This window comes from Anneissia japonica, unplaced genomic scaffold (assembly GCF_011630105.1).
Source record: "Anneissia japonica isolate Jap-2015-1 unplaced genomic scaffold, ASM1163010v1 scaffold5330_len1712360_cov203, whole genome shotgun sequence".
Lineage (NCBI taxonomy): Eukaryota > Metazoa > Echinodermata > Crinoidea > Comatulida > Comatulidae > Anneissia > Anneissia japonica.
Genome location: NW_022711894.1, coordinates 1,419,322 through 1,440,539, shown reverse-complemented (window position 1 = coordinate 1,440,539; position 21,218 = coordinate 1,419,322). Strand labels below are relative to the sequence as shown.

At 33.7% G+C, this 21,218-nt stretch overlaps 1 protein-coding gene across 2 annotated transcripts in view; it reads left to right on the top strand.

Annotated features, from left to right (window-relative positions):
* LOC117107639 (N-acetylglucosamine-1-phosphotransferase subunits alpha/beta-like) overlaps positions 1 to 20,135 on the top strand; it is a 26,027-nt gene extending 5,892 nt beyond the window's left edge. The window contains exons 3-28 of one of the 2 annotated variants that reach the window (XM_033249348.1): positions 657 to 779; positions 1,217 to 1,246; positions 3,405 to 3,604; positions 4,324 to 4,397; positions 5,023 to 5,157; positions 5,939 to 6,016; positions 6,699 to 6,770; positions 7,223 to 7,408; positions 7,677 to 7,847; positions 8,110 to 8,233; positions 8,435 to 8,494; positions 9,038 to 9,093; positions 9,990 to 10,104; positions 10,923 to 11,131; positions 11,963 to 12,093; positions 12,382 to 12,500; positions 12,921 to 13,939; positions 14,111 to 15,013; positions 15,305 to 15,504; positions 16,703 to 16,855; positions 17,136 to 17,316; positions 17,661 to 17,746; positions 17,854 to 17,952; positions 18,322 to 18,489; positions 18,744 to 18,834; positions 19,279 to 20,135. In XM_033249348.1, coding sequence (XP_033105239.1) covers positions 657 to 779; positions 1,217 to 1,246; positions 3,405 to 3,604; positions 4,324 to 4,397; positions 5,023 to 5,157; positions 5,939 to 6,016; positions 6,699 to 6,770; positions 7,223 to 7,408; positions 7,677 to 7,847; positions 8,110 to 8,233; positions 8,435 to 8,494; positions 9,038 to 9,093; positions 9,990 to 10,104; positions 10,923 to 11,131; positions 11,963 to 12,093; positions 12,382 to 12,500; positions 12,921 to 13,939; positions 14,111 to 15,013; positions 15,305 to 15,504; positions 16,703 to 16,855; positions 17,136 to 17,316; positions 17,661 to 17,746; positions 17,854 to 17,952; positions 18,322 to 18,489; positions 18,744 to 18,834; positions 19,279 to 19,365 — 4,870 coding nt within the window. In that variant the 3' untranslated portion in view covers positions 19,366 to 20,135. Of the gene's footprint in view, positions 1 to 656; positions 780 to 1,216; positions 1,247 to 3,404; positions 3,605 to 4,323; positions 4,398 to 5,022; positions 5,158 to 5,938; positions 6,017 to 6,698; positions 6,771 to 7,222; positions 7,409 to 7,676; positions 7,848 to 8,109; positions 8,234 to 8,434; positions 8,495 to 9,037; positions 9,094 to 9,989; positions 10,105 to 10,922; positions 11,132 to 11,962; positions 12,094 to 12,381; positions 12,501 to 12,920; positions 15,014 to 15,304; positions 15,505 to 16,702; positions 16,856 to 17,135; positions 17,317 to 17,660; positions 17,747 to 17,853; positions 17,953 to 18,321; positions 18,490 to 18,743; positions 18,835 to 19,278 lie in introns of both variants that reach the window. The other variant, XM_033249347.1, reaches the window with a different exon arrangement.
* The last annotated feature ends 1,083 nt before the right edge of the window (positions 20,136 to 21,218 follow it).

Genomic DNA, 21,218 nt, shown 5'->3' with positions numbered 1-21,218 from the left:
GAAAAATCAAAGTAAAATTGTTCATTTAAAATACAATAATCATTAAGTTCACTTCGAACAATTCACAGATTTAAAAGTTTTACTGACACACTGTTAATTTTACTACAGTTAAGAACCCGTACATTATTCAAAACTTAAAGCTATTCCCCCATAGGCCTATATTACTACTAGTTTAACGCCAGCGTTAATATAGCGAACGCCGTTTGTGTGAACACTTTGGAATTTTAATCCGTGAATTAGCTTACGCCTGGCGTAAGCTACGCCAGTCTTACGCCGTGTGTGTGAACATAGCCTTTGTCACCTACTAGTGGTAATGTTTTGATTGGTTAAACACTTTTGGTACTAGTGCATATAAGTTTGCTAATATGGATAATTTTTTCATTCCTGATGATGACATAATTAATGTCGAAATATTGAATCCAAACACGATGGCGTGTATTTCAATACTTGGAGTATGTATTATACTTTCTTATATGAGATTAATCAGTGGACCTTTTGGTTATCACATTTTTTGTCACATAGAATTAGATAGTGTGGACATTCACTCTCCAAGCCTCAAACATTGATTTTGGTTGTAAATTGTCAGGGTTCAGAGGTCATAGTAATTAGCTTATGATATATAATATGAAATTGACTTTGTTTTCTATCTACTGTAGGATGTGTTTGCCGATTCCTATTGATATAGTTTATACATGGGTAAATGGATCTGACCCAAGACTTATAGAAGATTTAAATCGAGTTAAGGCACAGCATATAGCACATGCTATTAATTCAACAAAGTATGTTTTTATTTAAAATATATTTTTTAAAAATTTAAATCATAATATTTAAAAAGGGTAATACCTATTCAATTTCATCTAAGCCCAGAAGGTCAGGGTCAGGAGTCCTATTAAAAAACAGTTAAAATACTTCAAAATTTAATATGGTAATATAGATAATTGGTTTGCGGCCTACTAAGGCGGGCTTCAAATTTGTTTGCTCCCCGAGTGCAAAAACCATTGCAGTGAAAGCAGGAGAATTTTTTCAAAATGTGTCTGAGCATGCTCTATCACGATTTATTTATCATATTTGTTAATGTACTTTGATTTGTAAAAGCATACAATTCTTGGTGACTAATAGTCTTCAGCCAATAAATTTTAATGTCTTAATTATGTCTTTGTAATTATCTATAACAAGAAACTTTAACTATTAACTTTTCTAATTATTTTTTGTATAGCAATGGTGTATTATCAAAGAATGGAACAAAGTAAGTTTAGGTTTTTGTTTGTGAATTTAAATTATGCTAAAAGTCGGTACAATTAATATGCAGACAATAAAGACACATGAAACACCACAATGAAAGATAAGCCCTGCAGTTGCTCACAGATCACTGCTACAGTAAGTATATTTGAGTATATTTGGAGTGTTTACTGTCCTCTGCGATGACGGTTTTTTAAATGGATATTATTACACAGGACATAATGCTGATTTTCACAGATGTACTGTCACACAAATTCATAGAAGAGATTTTAATCTAGCACGGGATGCATGTAACATTTTATGTCTTGTGTATCAATTGTTAGTCTCTCATGAGAATCCCAGGGTCCATCGTGTACTTGACATTGATACTTTCTTGGAATGGGAAGTGAAAAAATGTAATAAGTGGTAACACTTCATTCAATTTACAGCATCTCACTGTTCACATTGTTATATGCCATGTAGTATTTGCTGCTCTTGTTAATTACAATACATGCTGGAATAACAATATTTGCTTGCACGTTTATGCATGTTCAATTGATACATTATTTATTTTAAGCATTTAAAAATGAAACCACCTCACCTGTCTTTATTAACACAGTATAAATTAGCATATTTAGGATATTAAAACACACTTTATTAATCTGAAATGAAACCTATTGTCATATTGATTATTTGACATGACCACAGGATGAAAGTTTACATTATGTTTATGTCAGACATTAAAATTTGCTTACTTCATATTATTATTGGTTTTAAGAAAACTTTATTTACAAAAACCAATTGAAATTATTTTAACCTCATTTGTGTTAGATACTTATACAGTACAAGCATAACATCTGTAGTGCATTAACTCTCATCACATTGAATCTCTTATTTTCATCCACCCATGTGCCCTATCATTTGACCTACAACATACAATATTTAATCATTTTCCTGTGATTTGCTCATCACTTCTAAATAGAGTTAAGAATATTGCCATTACTTGCTCTCTTCACACTTTTTATAGATTCAATGCTTATATTTATGGTCAATTTTAATATTTTAGTCTTTATTGCATTGTATATTTTTGGGATTTTGTCCTTGTATTGCCTTTGTTCTTTGTAATTTTGATGTGTGAGTGCAGCTTAGCTCAGTCGGCTAAACTGGTGGTAGCCACTGTGTGTGCGCTGAACCGTGGAGATCTCTAGGTCTCCTGTTCAATTCCCATCGCTGCCTCTCCTTGTGTTTCAGCTGGAGGGCAGAAATACAAGTTACAATAGCGCACAGTCTTCCAGATGAGACGTTTAAGCCATTGATCCTGTGCGCATTTATGGCCCATGTGCATGTTAAAGAATGCAGTACACTCTTTGGAAAAGAGTAGGGGATTGTCTCCCGGTGTACAGTACTGCCCAACCACCTCCAGAAGGACCCCACTTTTAAATATGTCTTCTTCTAGACTTTCGTGGGCTATCGTTGGTATTGACACCGAATAAATCCAATCCAATCTGTGTGGGACGTTTGGCATAGAAGTATTGGTTTTTTTAGAAGTCCCAGGTACCTTTTTGAGGTGCAACAGAAAACAAAGAAATGATTGTAAATTAATTAATATTAAAATTGTAAAGTGGTAGTTGATGCTGTTCATATATATTAGTGCTTAGATTAAAATAAATATTATAAGGCGAGACTTATTTTATACTTTGTTTTGCAAACTTATTTTTTTAAAGATCGTCAGAGGAGGGCGGAAAAAAATAAAAATATAATTTTATTTTCTTATTTAGCAAATAGATTTGTAAAAAAACATGCAGATGGAGGAGAAAATAAAAATAAAATGTTATTGCTAAATGTAAACAGTGTAGTAATGGGGTGGTTATATGCTTTAAATTTATATATTTAGGGAGAAATTACATATATTTTTTTTTTTGGAGATTTCAAGGCAGCAGTGGGCGTAACGAAAATAAAGAAAAAGTTTTATTTTTTTCTGAATTTTCAATTTTTTTTTGGCAGCGGGTGTGCTAATTGGCCAAAAATAAAATGTTATTTTTATTTGAAATCATCATTATTGGTGGGCGGTGGGTTCACTAAACAAGGCATAAAAAAGTCTTGCCTAATATTAATAACAATTGAGATTACATATTAACTTTTACTCCTTGACTTTAGATATATGTTTTTTTTTTGTTTTTTTTCAGGTATATACATTGTAAAAAGAAAAACTGTATTCCTGCTAAAATGTTAATATTCAGTAAGGTTCTTCCTTTAGCAGTAACCAGTGACCAGCTATCACTCTATAATCCAACATTTTCAAAAATAACACAATTATTCAATAAGACTGTAACTAAAGATGGCGGGCCAACATACACTTTGGCAGAGTTTTCTAACCAAGAAGAAGGTAAGTCTTGAAATCTGCTGCTGACTCTCTATAAGTATGTTATTTTTTTGTAATTTCATCCATTTATTTTGGGGTTTGAGAATATTTCTTTATAATCCTTTTCTTGTTAACATAAAGTAAATGATAACTTCCACTCTTTTCATGTATTTTTGCATTGATTTATTTGACTGATAAATATTAATGAAATTCACTTTTTATTACTTAATAGGAGTAATTTAAACTTGTTTTAAGGCAAGACTTATTTTATTCGTTGTTTCACATACTTATCTGTTTAAAGATCATCGGAGGAGGCAGAATAAAAATAAAAATGAAATTTTGTTTTCTTACTTAGCAAATTGATTTGCCAAAAACATCCAGACAGAGGAGAAAATTAAATTAAAATTTTATTGGTGAATGTAAAATAGTATGGTTAAATGCTTCAAATTTATATAGTTAGGAAGTGATATACATGTCTTTTCTTTGGAGATTTCAAGGCAGCAGAGGGCATAATAAAAATTTTAAAAACTTTATTTTTTCTGAAATTTCCACTCTTTTGCCACTTTTTTCCACTTGGCCAAAAATAAAATGTTATTTGTATTCAAAATCATCAATATTTGCAGTTGGCAGGTTCGCTAAAGAAGGTATTAAAAGGTCTTGCCTAAAAGTCTTGCATCGATTTATTCCCAATTAATGAGAATGTTTTATTGTAATCTTTTGTTTTGTTTTCATTCTTTTTGTAGTTGATAGTATATTGAAAGATACAAAGTTTCTGACTATGGGGGGTAAAAATCTCACTTTCTACAGAGTCTATATTGTAAGTATTGAAAGATTTTTAAAAATTGTAATTTTATTCATATCTCAATATTAGGGATTATTAAGGTATGACCTGTTCATGTAAAGTTATACCGTAAGGTCAGATAAAGGTGAAATCTTCAAGTTATCTTTAATTACCAAGTGTTTACAGCATACAAATTCAAAACCTCAAACCATGCTATGATTTACAAACATGTATGTATGAGTATGACCTAGGTTATTAAATATATATAATAAGTAATGAGTTAGTGCACACAGAATAACCCACCAATCATCCAAACCTAGTGCTTCTCTTTCAGTATTATCGCTGCTAGAAAAAAAGTATCACTATCAATCATAACATATAACAATTTTTATCTGATAATTCTATGGCTTTGCAGAAATCCACCACTTGAAATTGTTTATATAATGACATTTAACTACTGTATATGGTGACTAAGAGAAAAACTTTTTGTATAGTTCAATTTTTCGAGATCACAGCTTATCATTAGATCACAGCTTATTAAATGGAACAAAAAATGATGACTATTTTCTGTATCAAAGTCATTGAATTGGAAAATAAATACTAATAATGTCTTACAAGATACTAAAAAATATACATTCTATTATTACTTTTTGATTGGTAGACTAGTGAGTTGACCGGTGACAGCACAATGTTGCTGAAAGACAGACTAATGGTGACTGGTGTTGGCAAGAACACAACTCAGGTGCAAGTTAGAAACATTGTCACTGAGGACAACTTAAGAGAGAAGATCACTGAGGTAAAAATACAAACATTACATTCCCATCGTTTGAAACATTTGCAGTAAACCACTTGGGTAGTTCTGAAAAGAACTGGTAAGTTTTGAGAATATGTAACATTTTGAATAGATTGCTATACTCATCTCCAGGAGTGATGATAGCCTATTGTATGTGCAGCGGGATCCGTTTGGTTTCCGAACCTCGAGGTTGGGATTTCAATCCCTCTTGCATTTTGCTTGTGTCCTTGAGCAAGACACTTTATCTGCATTGTTTCTGTCCACCCAGGAGTATAAATGGGTACCTGGTGGGGTTGCCTGCTCCTGTGCTGATTACCAGCAGCAACACTTAGCATGTGGACTCAATGACCAGGGAAAAGAACTGTGCTTTATAACTGCAAGGAAGAGGCACATTATAAATGCCCATACCAGTACCAGTCACATGACCTTTCAGTATAGCTTGATGCTGATTGGCCGACACTAAGATGGACATATGTTGCTGATATTGTTGCCTAAAATTAAAAGACCAGCAGATTCTGATAAAATCGAACATGATCAAATGTTGTCTGTTAAGTACTTGCTTAGATTTAGGGGATGCAATTATATTTTAGTCTTAAAAACAATCTGGTATTTATAGGTATTTTGGGGCCCAGGACCTTATTACTTGATTCAAGACATAACATTCTACTACTTAGTAAAATAAAACCTTTCTTTTTGAAAATATTTTTATTAAATATATTTATTATGATCTGTTTATTTTGTTGATTATATATTCACATTTTCAAAAATGTTTCTTTCCTGACAGGTTGAACTCCACACGGCAGAGGGTTTGGCCTTGATAACGGTTCCTGATGAAGAAGCTTTCAAATCTATCCTTTCCCAGGTCCGTTAAAATGGTTTTTACAATTAGTAAATTTGTGATTCTCTTGTGATTAATTACCATACTAACCATAAATCATTTCAGTTATTAGTTGTATGAATATTAATTTTGTACACTACAGTTTATTTTGTCTTTGCAACACAAATGCCATTTATTTGACATCATTCTACAATTATGTCAAAATTCAATTTACAGTACTATATATATACTAAATTTCTAAAGTCGGCTTTCATAAAGTCTAAGAAGAGTCGTACCTGGCGTGTGTCTCTAGTCTAAATGTAGCTTAGACTAAGGGCCAACTCAAACAGTGTTGTACGACGCAACCTGACACGATTTGTTGCTGCGTCAGGTCTGTGTGAGTTAAACAGGCTGGGGACATTTGTGTCGTATATAAAACATATTTAATATTCTCACGATGACTTAAAAACTGTCCCGGACAATAAATTGCGTCGGGCTATGCCTTATGACGCTGTCAGAGTTGGCCTTTAGAGTGGAATATATGTGCACTGTAGTGCAGAGCACACATATTTATTTGCCAAATAGTAATAGTTACTTGTTAGAGAGGGGTGTATGTGTTCTAGTCCCCCATTAAATACATGGTTGATATTGAAAATTTTAAGCATATATATTAACATAGTTGCATTAAATATGTTTCATAATTATCTTATGTTGATTTTTTCCGTAGAGTGAACATACTGCTGACAACGCAAATGATATGAAAATTGTTGCTGTGAACCTTATATGGAACATTGAGGAGGTTTGTAGGCATTTCATAATCATTATAATCATTCAGGCTTATAATCATCTTTCATAATTCCATCTGCTCATCAATCTATTTACCAGTAGATAAGTTCATATATTCATCTACTTGTTTATTCGTTCATCTACTTGTTTATTCGCTCTACCCATTTTACATCCTTTATCAATAGTGGGATAGATGAAATTTTTGTGTAAATTTTAAAAGTAAAAAAAAACAAAAAAAACAACTACACTAAGATATGTAAATATTATGTATAATAATTTGCTGGTTCCACACTGCCTAACATGTCAATTAATTTAGCAACTCTATTTTTTTAAATTTTTTTTTATTTTGTAAATTATAGAAATTGAATAAAGAAAGAGAGAAAGAAAGAAAATAACAATTCAAATAGATAAGGTTCAGCATGTTCATTTTCTCAATGCTTAATTACATGTTGTTTTATTATGTAGGAGGAGACCCATAATAAAGAGGATGTGTCAGCAAGTAGATTCGAGGACAATGAAGAGCTGCGATACTCCCTCAGATCAGTGGAACGATACACCCCGTGGGTACGGCATATATACATCATCACCAACGGTCAAATTCCATCTTGGCTGAACTTAGACAACCCCCGTGTTACAATTGTAACACACAAGGTTTGTGTTTGAACGATCTGTATAATCATTTTCACGGTTTACATTATTGTATCCAATTGACAGAAGGTCTAGAATTTATATATCTGTCAACAATTTGACAGCTGAAAAGTCCCGTATTTGCTGTTTGCTAGCAATCCTAAAACAATGTTTTAAGTTGTATCATGAAAAATGGGTTTTAAATATTATTTTGCAAAAAGGTTTTCAAAGTTGATATCTGTAGCTTTTTGTTCTAAATAGTATTTGTTTTCCTTTTTATGGTTTACTACAGGAATTGTTTCAAAACCATTCTCATCTGCCATCCTTTAGTTCCCCTGCTATTGAAAGCCACTTACATCAGATCCCTGGCCTGTCTAAGAAGTTTATTTACCTCAATGATGATGTCATGTTTGGAAATGACGTCTGGCCGGATGATTTCTACACACATTCAAGAGGTCAAAAGGTCAGTGTAGAGTTAGTGCAGTGTGCTATGACTTGATGTAGTGTGTATTTACAGTCTATCAACTGAAAAAAGTATATTAAACAATAAAATCAATCAGCAAAATGTAACAATAGACATTTTTGTAGACAACAAGTTTGTAAAGAGTGGCTTTAATTCTCTTCTACTTTATACTTTTTGAATTTTATTTATTGATAGATATTATCATTATCATTGCTTGCTATCACATTAGATTTTATACTTTGCCTAAAATGATTTATCTTAGGTTTACTTGACTTGGCCTGTTCCAAATTGTGCAGAGGGGTGCCCATCCTCTTGGATCAGGGATAATTACTGTGACAAAAGTTGCAATAATTCAGAATGTGACTGGGATGGTGGAGACTGCAAAGGTAAAGTGTTAGTGTTATTAGAAATTTCAACAGAGCTCTCTGAATTGTGTAATTATTAATATTACAAATAATAAAAAGTAAATCCTAATGTATCAAGCAAATGAGTCAACTTATTGTAGAAGATTCGACTAAGTATAAAAGAATGATAGTTATTGTGTTGATGTTTGATCACAATCTTAAATGGATTTTGCTTTGCTGTAGGAGTCCATGCTAGTGCTGGGGGATATTATGGTGGTGCTGGTGGAACTGCTTTGGAGCAAAGTAAGTAGCCAAAAATAAATAGACTTTAATTTGTACATAAGTTATGATACAGTGTTGAAAGCTTCATTGATTTGGTAGACAAAACGGACCAAACCAACCTCAGCCTCATCATGGATTTTAGAATTTAGTATCTCTAGATGCTCAGAAAGTGCACTATCAAATGTTTTTTGAGTCTCTCAACCATTTATTGACAATAAAAGTTTGATTTTAAATATATCAAAACGTTACTTATATATTTAGATATTAAAATTGTGACCTCCTAGTCTGTTTATTGTTTGGACGTACAATATGTTTTGTCTCTAATATTGGTAAGGAAGATAAAATGTGTCAAGCTTTGGCCCATTTTTTTTGGATATAATTCTGTGATTACTAAATCTTAGTCAAAATCACAAGGTGCCATATTGTAAATCATCTAATAATAATAATAATATAATTCACTTCACACTATTGTAACATGTGCCAGATAGATCCATCGTTCACAGCTAGATCCTAATTTTTGGACTTGATGATTTACTTTTTTTTTATTCCTTTGTGTATTCTTAGTATACTGTAACACAGGCTGTGCAAATGGTTGGATTGCTGACAAGTATTGTGACCAGGTCAGAATTGTTTATTTATTCTCAATTAAGTTCAAGTATGGATTCTTAGTTGGTAGACTTGCATGTCATTTAGTGCTCTTTGTTATTTTAATGTAAATTGATAGCAACGTGGTACATTGTGTTAAATTTTATCACCTTGAAGACAAATTGAAAAAATTCACATTTGAAATAGCCCTTAAAACTGAGCTTAAGTTGGCATTTGGAATGATATGAGCACTTTTGTGAACAAAGGAAAGTGAAAAATAGCCAATTGCTCTCAGTTGCATTCGGTTGCCTATATTTTATTTTCTGTTGTCAAATGCAGCTGACAAGCAATTGAAATGCGTCATGTGACAGTAGTAACCCAACTCTAGTTTAACTGCACGTGCCACCAGTGCCACTCTCGCTAACAAATTATTCAGATTCAGGTTCAGATTGTTCTTTATTCATCAAAATTATGGCAAAATAGTTGTATATAACCTACAGTCAGAAATGATACACTTTTGGCAAATAGTTCTACTTATTTACTTGTGTAGTTGCTCAATTATAGTTTAAGTTGAGCACGACTGGCAACTACGTAATTCGCAAATCAACACAAGTTTAGCTTAAAGGATCTCAATAGTTCACTGCACTACACAAACACTCACACTGAACTGTCCTATTTTCTGACAAGCCCTATCCAGATTTATACTTTCTTTCACGAAAGCATGTGACATACCAATGGTCATGGTGACATCACATCATGACCATATATAGGCACATCATGACTATATATGGGTATACAACATTTTGGTGAAAGTACAACCTAGGTTGAACCTACCGACCCAACCATATCCAGAGCCAGACAACAGTTTGTTGTCAAAGAGTATTTGATAATCTGTACAGAGCTTTAGTAGGTTTATATTCCAAAATTTCAGTCTTGTAACATTCCTGAATGTGGATTTGACGCTGGAGACTGTGGATCAAGGAACCTGCATCGACTGTTCTCGGCTCAAATCAAGTACTCTGGCCAGGTGGTCACAATGCCACGAGGTATGAATGAAATTATATCATGTTTGTTGGTTAGGTGACGATTCATATAAGGATGATGTCATAACAGATATGGCTAAGATTATTCACATAGATTAATGGATGATTCCACAAATCGAAAGACAAATTAAATTAAATGAATGATTCCCTTTAATCACTACTGCTCAGAATATATAAATTATTGTACTCGTTAAGAGACCAAAATTAAACTCTTGATTAATTATGCAATGCATTCTGCTGGACCTGAACCCTTTGTCAGCCATTCTTCTCGGATATTGTGCCTTTGTAGAAGCAGTTGGCGCAACGGTTGTAGCTCAGACTCTCAACCTTGAGGTCGGGGTTCAAAACCCTCGCTGTGCAAGTCGCTTGTGTCCTTAGGCAAGACACTTTATTCACGTTTGTCTCTCTCCACCCAGGTGTATAAATGGGTACTGGCATATGCTGGGAAGGTAAAACAGACTGCAGTGCGGGAGGAGTGGTGAACCTCCGACAGCCTTGCACAGTCTGGTCCAAACGCCACGGAATGAGAGACGGGCACTCTGGCCTGTGAGCCCAGAGCTTCAGGTTTCGACCTTCACTTATTGTGTTTCTATATAATAACCTAACACAGCAGGACAGGTTCAGGAATATGCACTTGTCCACAAAAATGTATCGTCCCACAAATGCACATGTTTCCATGGTTAGCAACAATACCCAAGGGGTGGGCTTCCAGAAAGGTCGATTGCAATGAATTCCAACTTAAATTTACAAAACTAATGGCTCAGATTCTATGTTAATATCTACTTTGATTTATTTTGTGGTGATAATCTTGTCTTTTTTAGGTAGTATGGTGGGATACTTTAATGTAACAACCTTATTTGGAAGTAACGGTACTATCGCAGATGGCTACTATGGTAAAGATAAAGTCGTTCGCACAGGAACTATTGCACAAAAATTCAAAACACTGCATTTACTGTTATACAAGAACTTCACAGAACGAAGTATTTCATTTTTTTTAGAGGGGACCAAGTCTGATGGAACTGGATTAAATGTAAGCTGTGTAATTTTTTAATTTATTTTTATTTATTTATTCAAAAAACACCTCCAAGTAGAGCATCAAAAATACAGAGAAAATGCAGCAGAAAAACAAACAAATATCGAATAAAAAAACCATCCATCAACCAGATCAACCCAGAACAACAATTCATGAAATGGAATCTGACACAGTACCAGTAAAATAACTCATAAGACATCAAAAAGGAGATAGAAATCCCCTGGAGGTCACCATAACAATTTTCAGAATAATGTAAAATAGTACTGACACTGTCTGAGATTCCTTTACCTTTTTTTTTTTACAAAAGAGTGAGTATTGCATATCAAGACAAACTTTTGCGAATGAAAACAAATCATCCCTACAAGTTGACATTACTCTGCCAATTAAATTAATATGGAATATCTCAACCTGACATCAATTATACATTCAACCTAATTTTAATTTAATTTCCAAAGTTTAATCTTTTCAAAATCTTCTCATAAAAATACTTGGTTTAATAGAGCATCAAGAGTTGGTCAACTCTTCGTTCCCTTTGCCTAATATGGATACTTGTTAATATAGCCGCAATCAGCTCTCCATTCTCCCCAAGCTTGTAGAGTGCCATATAAGAATGCCGAAATAAATAAAGAAAACTTGGTATAAAGCATCAAAGGCCCCAACTGATCAGCTCTCCACTGATTAGTTATAGATGATTGAGAGTCCAAAAGTAATTAGCCTCACTGCAGGATCACCCACGTTAGGTGTAAACAAAACAAATATTTTAGACATTTCTTTTTTTTACTTCTTACAGTCACCAGATAATTCTTTATGTTTTCATCTTTTGTCAAGGTAACCTTTAATGTGACAGTGAACACAAAACCTGTAGAGGAGAGAGCAGTGATCCTTCTGAAGAACAACTCTGTGAACGTGACAGAGGAAGACACTGCTTTTACATTTGAAGATGTTGACTCAAGTCTCATGTTAGTAAAATGCTACGTACTCTATTGTATGTTTTGTCAAGTCTAAATCTGCATCATTGTGTCATCCTGGTTAAATTTGTTTGTCTTTTTATATGATAGTCTTTTATATTATATGCAAAATGTCAATCCCAAGCATTTCAGTTTTTCTACTGTGATTTGTGGATATTTTGAAATAAAGAAATAAAGAAATGTGCTTACCTACTACTTCTGTTATTGGTTGCCATTTATTTTTACTATTATTATTATTATAATTATCATGTTATGAACTAATTGTTTGAATTTTTATAGTGGTCCAAATGCAATTATCAAAGAGGTTTCAGAGAAGACTGTACCAGATCTCGGAAACAGACATCTTCCTCCTGATTTAAAGCAGAAACTTGAGAAACTGGAAAAACAATTTAATGATAGTAAGTTCTGAAAACATGATTTTATATTTTTGGTACACCAGTTGAGATTACACCAGTTGCCATTTTCTAAGCATCTATATTGTATATTATAGTAATGATGATAATCAAGCTCATATTACTGTATTAATCTTTGCAACTGGATACAACCATGGTCTCCATCAGGCCTGGAAAAGAAATTGTACCCACAACCATAAATGTATGCCTTGATGAAGTGCCTCCAGCACATGTTATCTGTACACTATATCTCAACAGTGCTGGTCTGGAGCAATAAAAAAAATAACTTGAACTTCCTGGTGAGATGTGCAATGCCTCCAGCATTGCCCCCAGTACACTATATAACCCAACATAGAGAACAATTTATTATACATAATATTTAATGCTATACCAAATTTTGTTTACTTTTTTTATGTACATTTTCAGGTGACTTGACTGAAAAAGGTTTCAACAAACTAAAGGTTGCCCTCATACAGAATTACCTAGCAAGTGATTTGAAAAAGCCACCATTATCAAAAACAGAGAAAAAACAGCATGATTTAAATAAAAACACTGGCAAAAATGACCTTCAACAAAAAGATGCACATTCACAAAAATCTAAGGAAAATCAAGAAGAATTCCACTTTAGAAAACAATTTATTCCTGTGAATGATGAAGTTGATTTACAGAACAATATTCAAGATAAAATCCAGCTAGATGATTTAGGAAATGTTGGACAAAATAGAGCAGTTGGTGATCACTTTCAGGAAACTAAGGACTTAAACCAACAACAGCCTCACTTAGCTCAGCCACAGGAGGCAATTGATGGACAGTTTCAGGGAGCTGAGGTCTTGAACCAAAAACAGCCTCACTTAGCTCAGCCACAGAAGGCAATTAGTGGAATTGATGACCAGTTTCAGGGAGCCCAGGGCTTGAACCAACAACAGCTTCACTTGGCTCAGCAACAGAAGGCAATTGGCAAAATTGATGGACAGTTTCAGGGAGCCCATGTCTTGAACCAACAACAGCCTCACATAGCTCAGCCACAGGAGGTGATTGGCGGGATTAATGAACAGTTGCAAGGAGCCCAGGGCCTGAACGTACAACATCCTCACTTAGCTCAGCCACAGAAGGCAATTGGCAAAATTGATGGACAGTTTCAGGGAGCCCATGTCTTGAACCAACAAAAGCATCACTTAACTCAGCCACAAAAGGAAATTGGTGGAATTGATGGACAGTTTAAGGGAGCCCAGGGCTTGAACCAACAACAGCCTCCGCTTCATCAACAAAAGATGTTGGGTGAGGCTGCTGACCAGATTCATGGACTGGGTGTAGACCAACAACAACCCCCAATTCAGCAACAACAGATTGTGATGGGTGGGGTTAGAGACCAACTTCAAGGTACCAAGAGTTTAAACCAACAGCAACTTCCACTTAAACAACAAAAGATGATTGGTGGGATCAAGGCCCAGTTTCAGGGAGCCCAGGATCTCGACCTACAACAATTTTCACCTGATCAACAGAAGATGTTGGGTGAGTTTAGTGACCATTTACAAAAAGCTAAAGGTTTAAACCAACCACAACATCCGCTTGAACAACAGAAGTTGATGGGTGGGGTCAAGGACCGTTATGAAGGAGCCCAAAGCTTAAACCAACCACCTCCAGTTAAACTTCAGAAGAGTTTTGATGGTGTTGGTGGGCATTCACATGAAAAGTCATTGCAAGGTCATCAAGCAGATGGCATTAAAAATTTACAAAAAGAAGCACCAGATAACTTTGTAGAGGCACCAGCCCAGAAATTGGTCAAGGCTGATCTAGTACGAAAGGAGATCAAAAACCTGGCAAAGGATGATGCAATTATTCCACAAAGGGATGATGATGTCAATAATCAGAAGCTGAATTTCCAGGCTGCTTTGAATCAAGATACATTTCAGATGAATAATTTTGATAACAAGATAAAAGAAGAAAATGTTCATAAAGAATTTCAGCCTTTGAAAGATAAAGTTAACATTGAATATGATGATTATTTGAAAAATATATTGAAAGAAGATACTGAGCAGAAAAAAGAGAACTATAAAAATAAAGACAATGCTCCTGCAATGAGGAGACTTTTAGTAAAACAGACTGCTACCTGGAGTATAGAGGATAATTTATTCATTGAACTCAAAGAAAGCTTATCTGATTCAGCATCACATGCAAATGTCTCTGCCATACCATTAGAACTAATAGAACCAGTGACAAACAAACATAGAAATATACCTCACCTAGAGCAAGGAAATATGCATTCAAATCTTCAGGGACACTCTCAAAAATTAGTTAAGATGAGGATATTGCAAGCATCAGCTAAATCTGATATACTTGATGTTGCTGCAAAGAAAAAGGTGTTGGCAGCAGAGTTGTTTGATCCCTTGAAAAATGTATTTAGTACTGATGCTGATGAAACAAAACTGGACAAATTAGCCAAACAAAGAAATCAGTTTGATTTGGAAGGAAGCTTTCTACCATGGGAAAAATCACAAATATTTGCAAAAGAAATCAAGGTAAATTTTTAAATGATAATGGTAACCGTCAACAATTATGATAATGATGATGTTGTTGCTGAATAATTCAAAATATTCTGTGATGATGGTGATATCATAAAGATATAATTGTTGGGACAATTAAAGGGATATACTAGCTTGGAATCATAGCCGAGTTGGAAGGGAAATTATTCAGTAATCAGGAAGTCTTTGGGCTTTTATACGATGAAGACTAAACTTTTTGTGCTTATTTGGATAAATTGTTTTTAATGTATTTTAACATTCCAAACCATTTTTATTTTGGCTCTGAAGCGAGTGGAGAATATAGAGAAGCAGAAGGAGTGGGAAACGCCAAGTGGATTGGGGAGTCGGAACCTCCTTGATACGTTTGGAAACTCGCTACGTCACGTAAATAAGCTGTACAACCATCGATTCGGATTCAATGCTCGTAAAGTACCAGCTCATATGCCGCACATGATCGATGTTGACATCATGAATGAGTTGCAAGATGAGTATGTAGATATTAAATGAATAGTCATTGATGTCATTATTGTTATCATCATTATCATTGTGCATAGATGCAATTAGAATGTATTTTTACATTTGTTTTCAATGCAATATTGTAGTAGCCACTGTGTGTGCGCTGAACCATTGAGATCTCTTGGTCCCCGGTTCAATTCCCATCGCTGCTCTCGTTGTATTTCAGCTGGAGGGCTAAAATGCAAGTTACGATAGCACACCGTCTTTCTGATGAGACGTTTAAGCCGTTGGTCCCGTGTGCATTTATGGCCCATGTGCACGTTAAAGAACGCAGTACACTCTTCGGAAAAGAGTAGAGGATTGTCTCCCGGTGTACTGCCCAATCACCACCAAAAGACCCCATTGGAAATAAGTCTTCTTCAGACTTAAATGGGTTATCCTTGGTGTTTACACCGAATATCCAATCCAATCCAAGCCATATATTTTTAGCTATTTTATCTGTTTGTAGCTGTATTACAATGTGATATTTAGGTGTTGTGTATAAGTGAATTCTTCTTGTGTGCTGATTTATTATTCTTATTATTTGTCATCATCTTCATTACCATCACTGTAATCATAAAATTAAAATGATAACCGCCATTAACTATCAACATAATTACCATTTTCTCTTTAATTCATTTCGCATAAAAATTCTAAAAAAACACCATTTTCTATTCAAAAATCAACGTACATAAATAGTTTTACATCACAATATAAAAAGCATTTCTTTCAGTGATTGATGGAAGCATATTTTAAAAATATATTGACATTACTCAATATTTTACTATTTTGACTAGTAATTTTTCTTGTCTTTCGAAAATTCCTTGTTGATTTTTCATTCTTATATTTCGATGTTACAATATAAAAAGCTTTTTTTTTAATGATAGGTGGGAGGATATATTTTTAATATATCGACCTTTTTCTATATTTTACTGTTTTGATTGGTGATTTTTCTTGTATTTCGAAAGTTGATTGTTCTTTTTTTATTCTTATATTTCAATGTTTTTATTTATCTCTTTAAATCAGTTTTTTATTTGGTCAAATACAGGACCATTTGAAAAACAGTTCATTCTGAAATGTTATCCTGTATAAAGATGTTTTAAATAAAAAATAATATAAAAATTATTAAATTTTTATCATGTAACATCATGTAGCATTTCATTTTTAATTAAATTGATCATTTTCCTTCAGGTTTGAAGATGAATTTGAAGCGACATCTTCTCATCAGCTGCGGCATTCTCAGGATATGCAGTTTGCTTTTTCTTTTATGTATTTCATGATGAGTCAAACAAAAGAGGTTAACATCTCTGAGATATTCGCTGAATTTGACACAGATAGCTCAGGGTAAGTCACTCCATCTCACACCATGGTAGATTTTTACTGAACTTAACATGGATAGCTCTCTTGGTAGATCTTTACAGTCAAAATCAGAATCTTACACAATACAAGTATGAATAAACATTACCTACTTACTAGGCATAACATCACAGAGATATGTGTGGGGAATGCAAGATGAGGACCTTTAAGCTATAATCAACACGGAAAGCTCAAGGCATGCCATATATTTTCGCAAATTGTTAGAGCACTTTTTTTTTAATCAACTGACCAATTTTTTCTGCCTTAGAATTTTATCTGATCGAGAGATCCGCACCCTAGCAACAAGGATTTTTGACCTGCCGCTGGACCTACGAACCTTGACCTCATTGGAACATCAGTTAATTAACTGCTCAAAACACATTCCAAAGAAACTGCAAGGATTTGTACCTGAGGATAAAATGGAACTATATTATGAAGCTAATACTATGGTATGGTTTAATGATGATATAAAAAGATTCTAGGCAATCAAAATTAGAAATGTAAATTGTAAACATGCTAGGACCATTGTGGGACAAGAAAATTTTTTAGCACAAAATGGCAATTAAAGCTTTTGAAACATTTGAATGAATTTGGAATAACATTGCAAGGTTTATCTTGTAGACAAGTGGCAGGATAAATAACCAGTTGCGATTGACTGTATCCTAATCAACTGTTAGTCTCTGGTTTTCTGTTTTTCTTTCTGAATCTGTCTATGATACTAGAACTAGTAATTGTATTGCCATTGTTAATTTTTATTTATATGATAATTTATTATCATTCACATTACTTTAAGCCTCAAGTTACTCTAGGGTTGGTAGAACACTGTAAACCACTTGTTGCCAGGATGAACGAAACATTTAAGGCCAAGAACAAATACAGGTAAGACAATGCAAATTTGGTGAAATATACATGGAAGTGACATGGAGTAAATAATTATGAGTAATTGGTAAATATTATAAAGATTTGCTTTTTATTTGTTTTTACAGGCATGAAATTCTAAATGATGATGAAGTCGCATTCAAGATGATTCGCACTAATGTATCACATGTCATAGGTCAACTGGATGATGTCAGAAAGAACCCAAAGTAAAGTGAAAATATCTCATAAAAATTGTTTTTGCAGTACAGTTAAACTTGCCTAAGTCGAATAAATCCTAAGTCGATTTTATTTTACATGCCAAATTGTTGTGTTCCATTAATTAACAACCCTGTAAGTCGAATTTTATCTAAGTTGAACAATATTTCAATGGCATTTTAGATTGGAATTAGGCAAGTTCAAATGTAATTCAATGTTTTTATAAAATTCATGAATTTATAATGTTAAAAACAACTTTAAGGCACTTGTTGTATTGCAAGTAAAACCCCTTACCCCCTTACCTCTGTAAAAAATGAACCACATTACATCATCTGTTATGTGGACAACAAATGTTTAAAGATTTTATTTCTGATTTCCAGGAAATTTGTATGTCTGAATGATAACATTGACCATAGTTTAAAAGATGCAGAGATGGTGAAAGCAGTTTTACAAGACTTCTATGAGTCTCTGTTCCCCATTCCCTCACAATTTGAACTTCCTCAGGAATACCGGAACCGCTTCCTCCATATGGATGAACTTTATACATGGTAAGTTTTAATTCTCTATTTTCTCCTGCAATTCATTTATGATTGTTGACAGCTCATGGCCTGATTTTATTTTGGAATATGTTAAAGCAGGAGTGTTGTTGGCATGTGTGTGGATTCCATGCTTTTTTTTATCAAGGTATTTCATAGTGTGGTATGAGGAATACATTCTATATAATAGAATAAAAATGTAGTATAATATTTTGCACATCTGTGCTATCTAATATTATCACCATAAATTTACTTTTACATTGCAGGAGGCGTTATCGTGATTGGCTTCGGTTTTGGACACATCTTTCATTGTCTGCTTTAGTCGTCTTTGCATTTATGTCCTTTTGTTCTAACCAGGTGAATATTTATATTTAGTGATGCATTCTGGTATTTATATTTTTGGTAAGAAATAATAGTATGATAGGATAGATTAATTAATATGGCATGCTTGCATGGTCAGTGGCTGATTCAAAGTCTGAGAGTGCCATTTCTGGCCATCTCGAGGTGACATAATCGTAAATTTTCTTACCTCAGCTCCAGCCATGGTTGTGCTGAGGTGGCATTGACCCTCCATCTGTCCAAGTCCCTCCCTGGGCCCCCTCTTTTTCAAATTCCTGGATCTCCCACTGATGGTCTAACAAATTCTCATACATTTTCAGAATGTCATATAATATCAAAAACACATCCTGAAAGAGTATCAGCATCTCAGCCCATCAAGATGCGAGACCTTGGGATGTATTTATTTTGTACAGGCAAAGAGAAATATGTTGACTCAAAATAATTTTTTCTTTTGCACCGTAGCTTTTGGCTTTGAAACGCAAGTGCTGCCCAAAGCGACGTCCTCGTGCCAGAAGAGAACAAACAGCTGAAAAACTAATTCATGTATGACTAGCAAAGAAAAAGGAAGCAGGCAAAGATAAACTGGGAAAGGAATAAATGATGAACAGCAGACGAATAGCCAGGTGATGGATGGTTGATCAAACGATGTATTGTGAATGGTAGATGGTTGCTGACAACATACAAATATTAGACTTGAATGGTTGATACAGGAATGATCCATTTTTGCAATATTTTTTGCCTTAAATATAAGAGTTGGGTTTTACAAGTAATACAAACTATGAGATTTTTGGGGGGTAATTTATCAGCATTTGTGTTGTAGATTTGTATTTTCTAACAGTACTTTATTTTTCTTTATTCACAAGGTGACTGATGATTGAAATTATTTAAACATTTTTAAAGGAGGGAGACTGATGTAGATAGTGCATAAACCTTGAATATATTATAATGATTGTACATATTGGTAGTATTCAGAATCACTACACAACCCTTACAGATGATGCTCTTATCTGCACAAGAAATGCCTACTGGATGCCAGTCTCACTTAAAGAGGAGGTTTTTTACTTGACCATTAATCCAGCTTATCAATGAAATGAATATAATATTATTGTATATTACAGTGCTAAGAAAAAAACTATGTCAAAGATTTTTCACCTGTTTTGTAAATTATCAAAAATAATATAAGGTACTGTACTGTCAACAATCACCATTAAGTATGAAGTTAATTGTTAAAGGTGTTGTAGAGTAGTTATAGTCAGTAAGTGGGCCTTGTGAGACTGACACCGAATCAATATGATGTGAAGTAGTAATGCTAGGTTGCTAGGTTGCTAGGTGCTAGGTTGGACCTCATATCAACAGAATCCCTCCTGAACTGCTTGTGAATGTCATATGTAGTAAAGTGTATAATATTCATTGAGTTTAGTTTTCTCTTATGGGAGTGTCAAGCTTGCCTTTACTACAACAGGGTTTAAAAAGAAATGATAAGAGTGGATAAATGGAGTTGTGGTGGTATCAAAATCTGAAATGTTTGTCATTTTTGATGGCTAATTCTACTGAGCTGAGAACAAATTGTTTCATAAAAATATGTAGGTCATCTGAAGTAGAAGGGAATCCTAGAACACCCATATCTCCATTGATACGCCATTTAATTATGAACTGCATAATAATGTATATATAGTTTGTGAAATAAGAACACATATTTTATTCAATTATTGCAGGTTGAGTAATAAAAATTGTGGTATAAATTGTAATCATAGAATGTGAATTAACAGTGACATTCCAGCTGAATAGATTCTAATTTCTTTTTTAGAAAGAATGGGTAAAATATGATTGCTTTAGACTTTTAGACGAAACATTTTAGGTCAATATTTAGTTCCAGTTTTGCACATTTTTGTATGAAATTATATATGATATAATTTAATTTAATTTAATTAATATTTAAGTTTAGTTTTTGCCTAGATGATTGTACAGTTTTCTAGTAATCATGCCTATGGACCGAGTGTTCTGAAAACAATGTGTAGAAAAAAAAGCAAGAAAAATCATTATGAACAAAATTATTATATATATATACAGTATCAGATTTTTTTTTTGTTTGAGATATGTGTATATACAATTTAGGTGATGCCATTTTTTGGTTATTTTTATTAGCTGTTCTGTAGCAGCTTTTGAACCTACTGTAATGAAATCATGATGGGAATCATCCATTTTAATTCTACTCAACACAAGCATTTCATTACTTCATCTCAACTGCAAAAGATTTTAATTAAACTTTAAAAAGCCTTTCAGAATTTGAGTAAACTCTATTTTTATCAAATATATCCAATATTCCACCAGACTATAAGATAGTATAACACATACTCCAAGTATTGAAATGCACGCCATCGTGTCGGGAGTTGTGGTGGTAT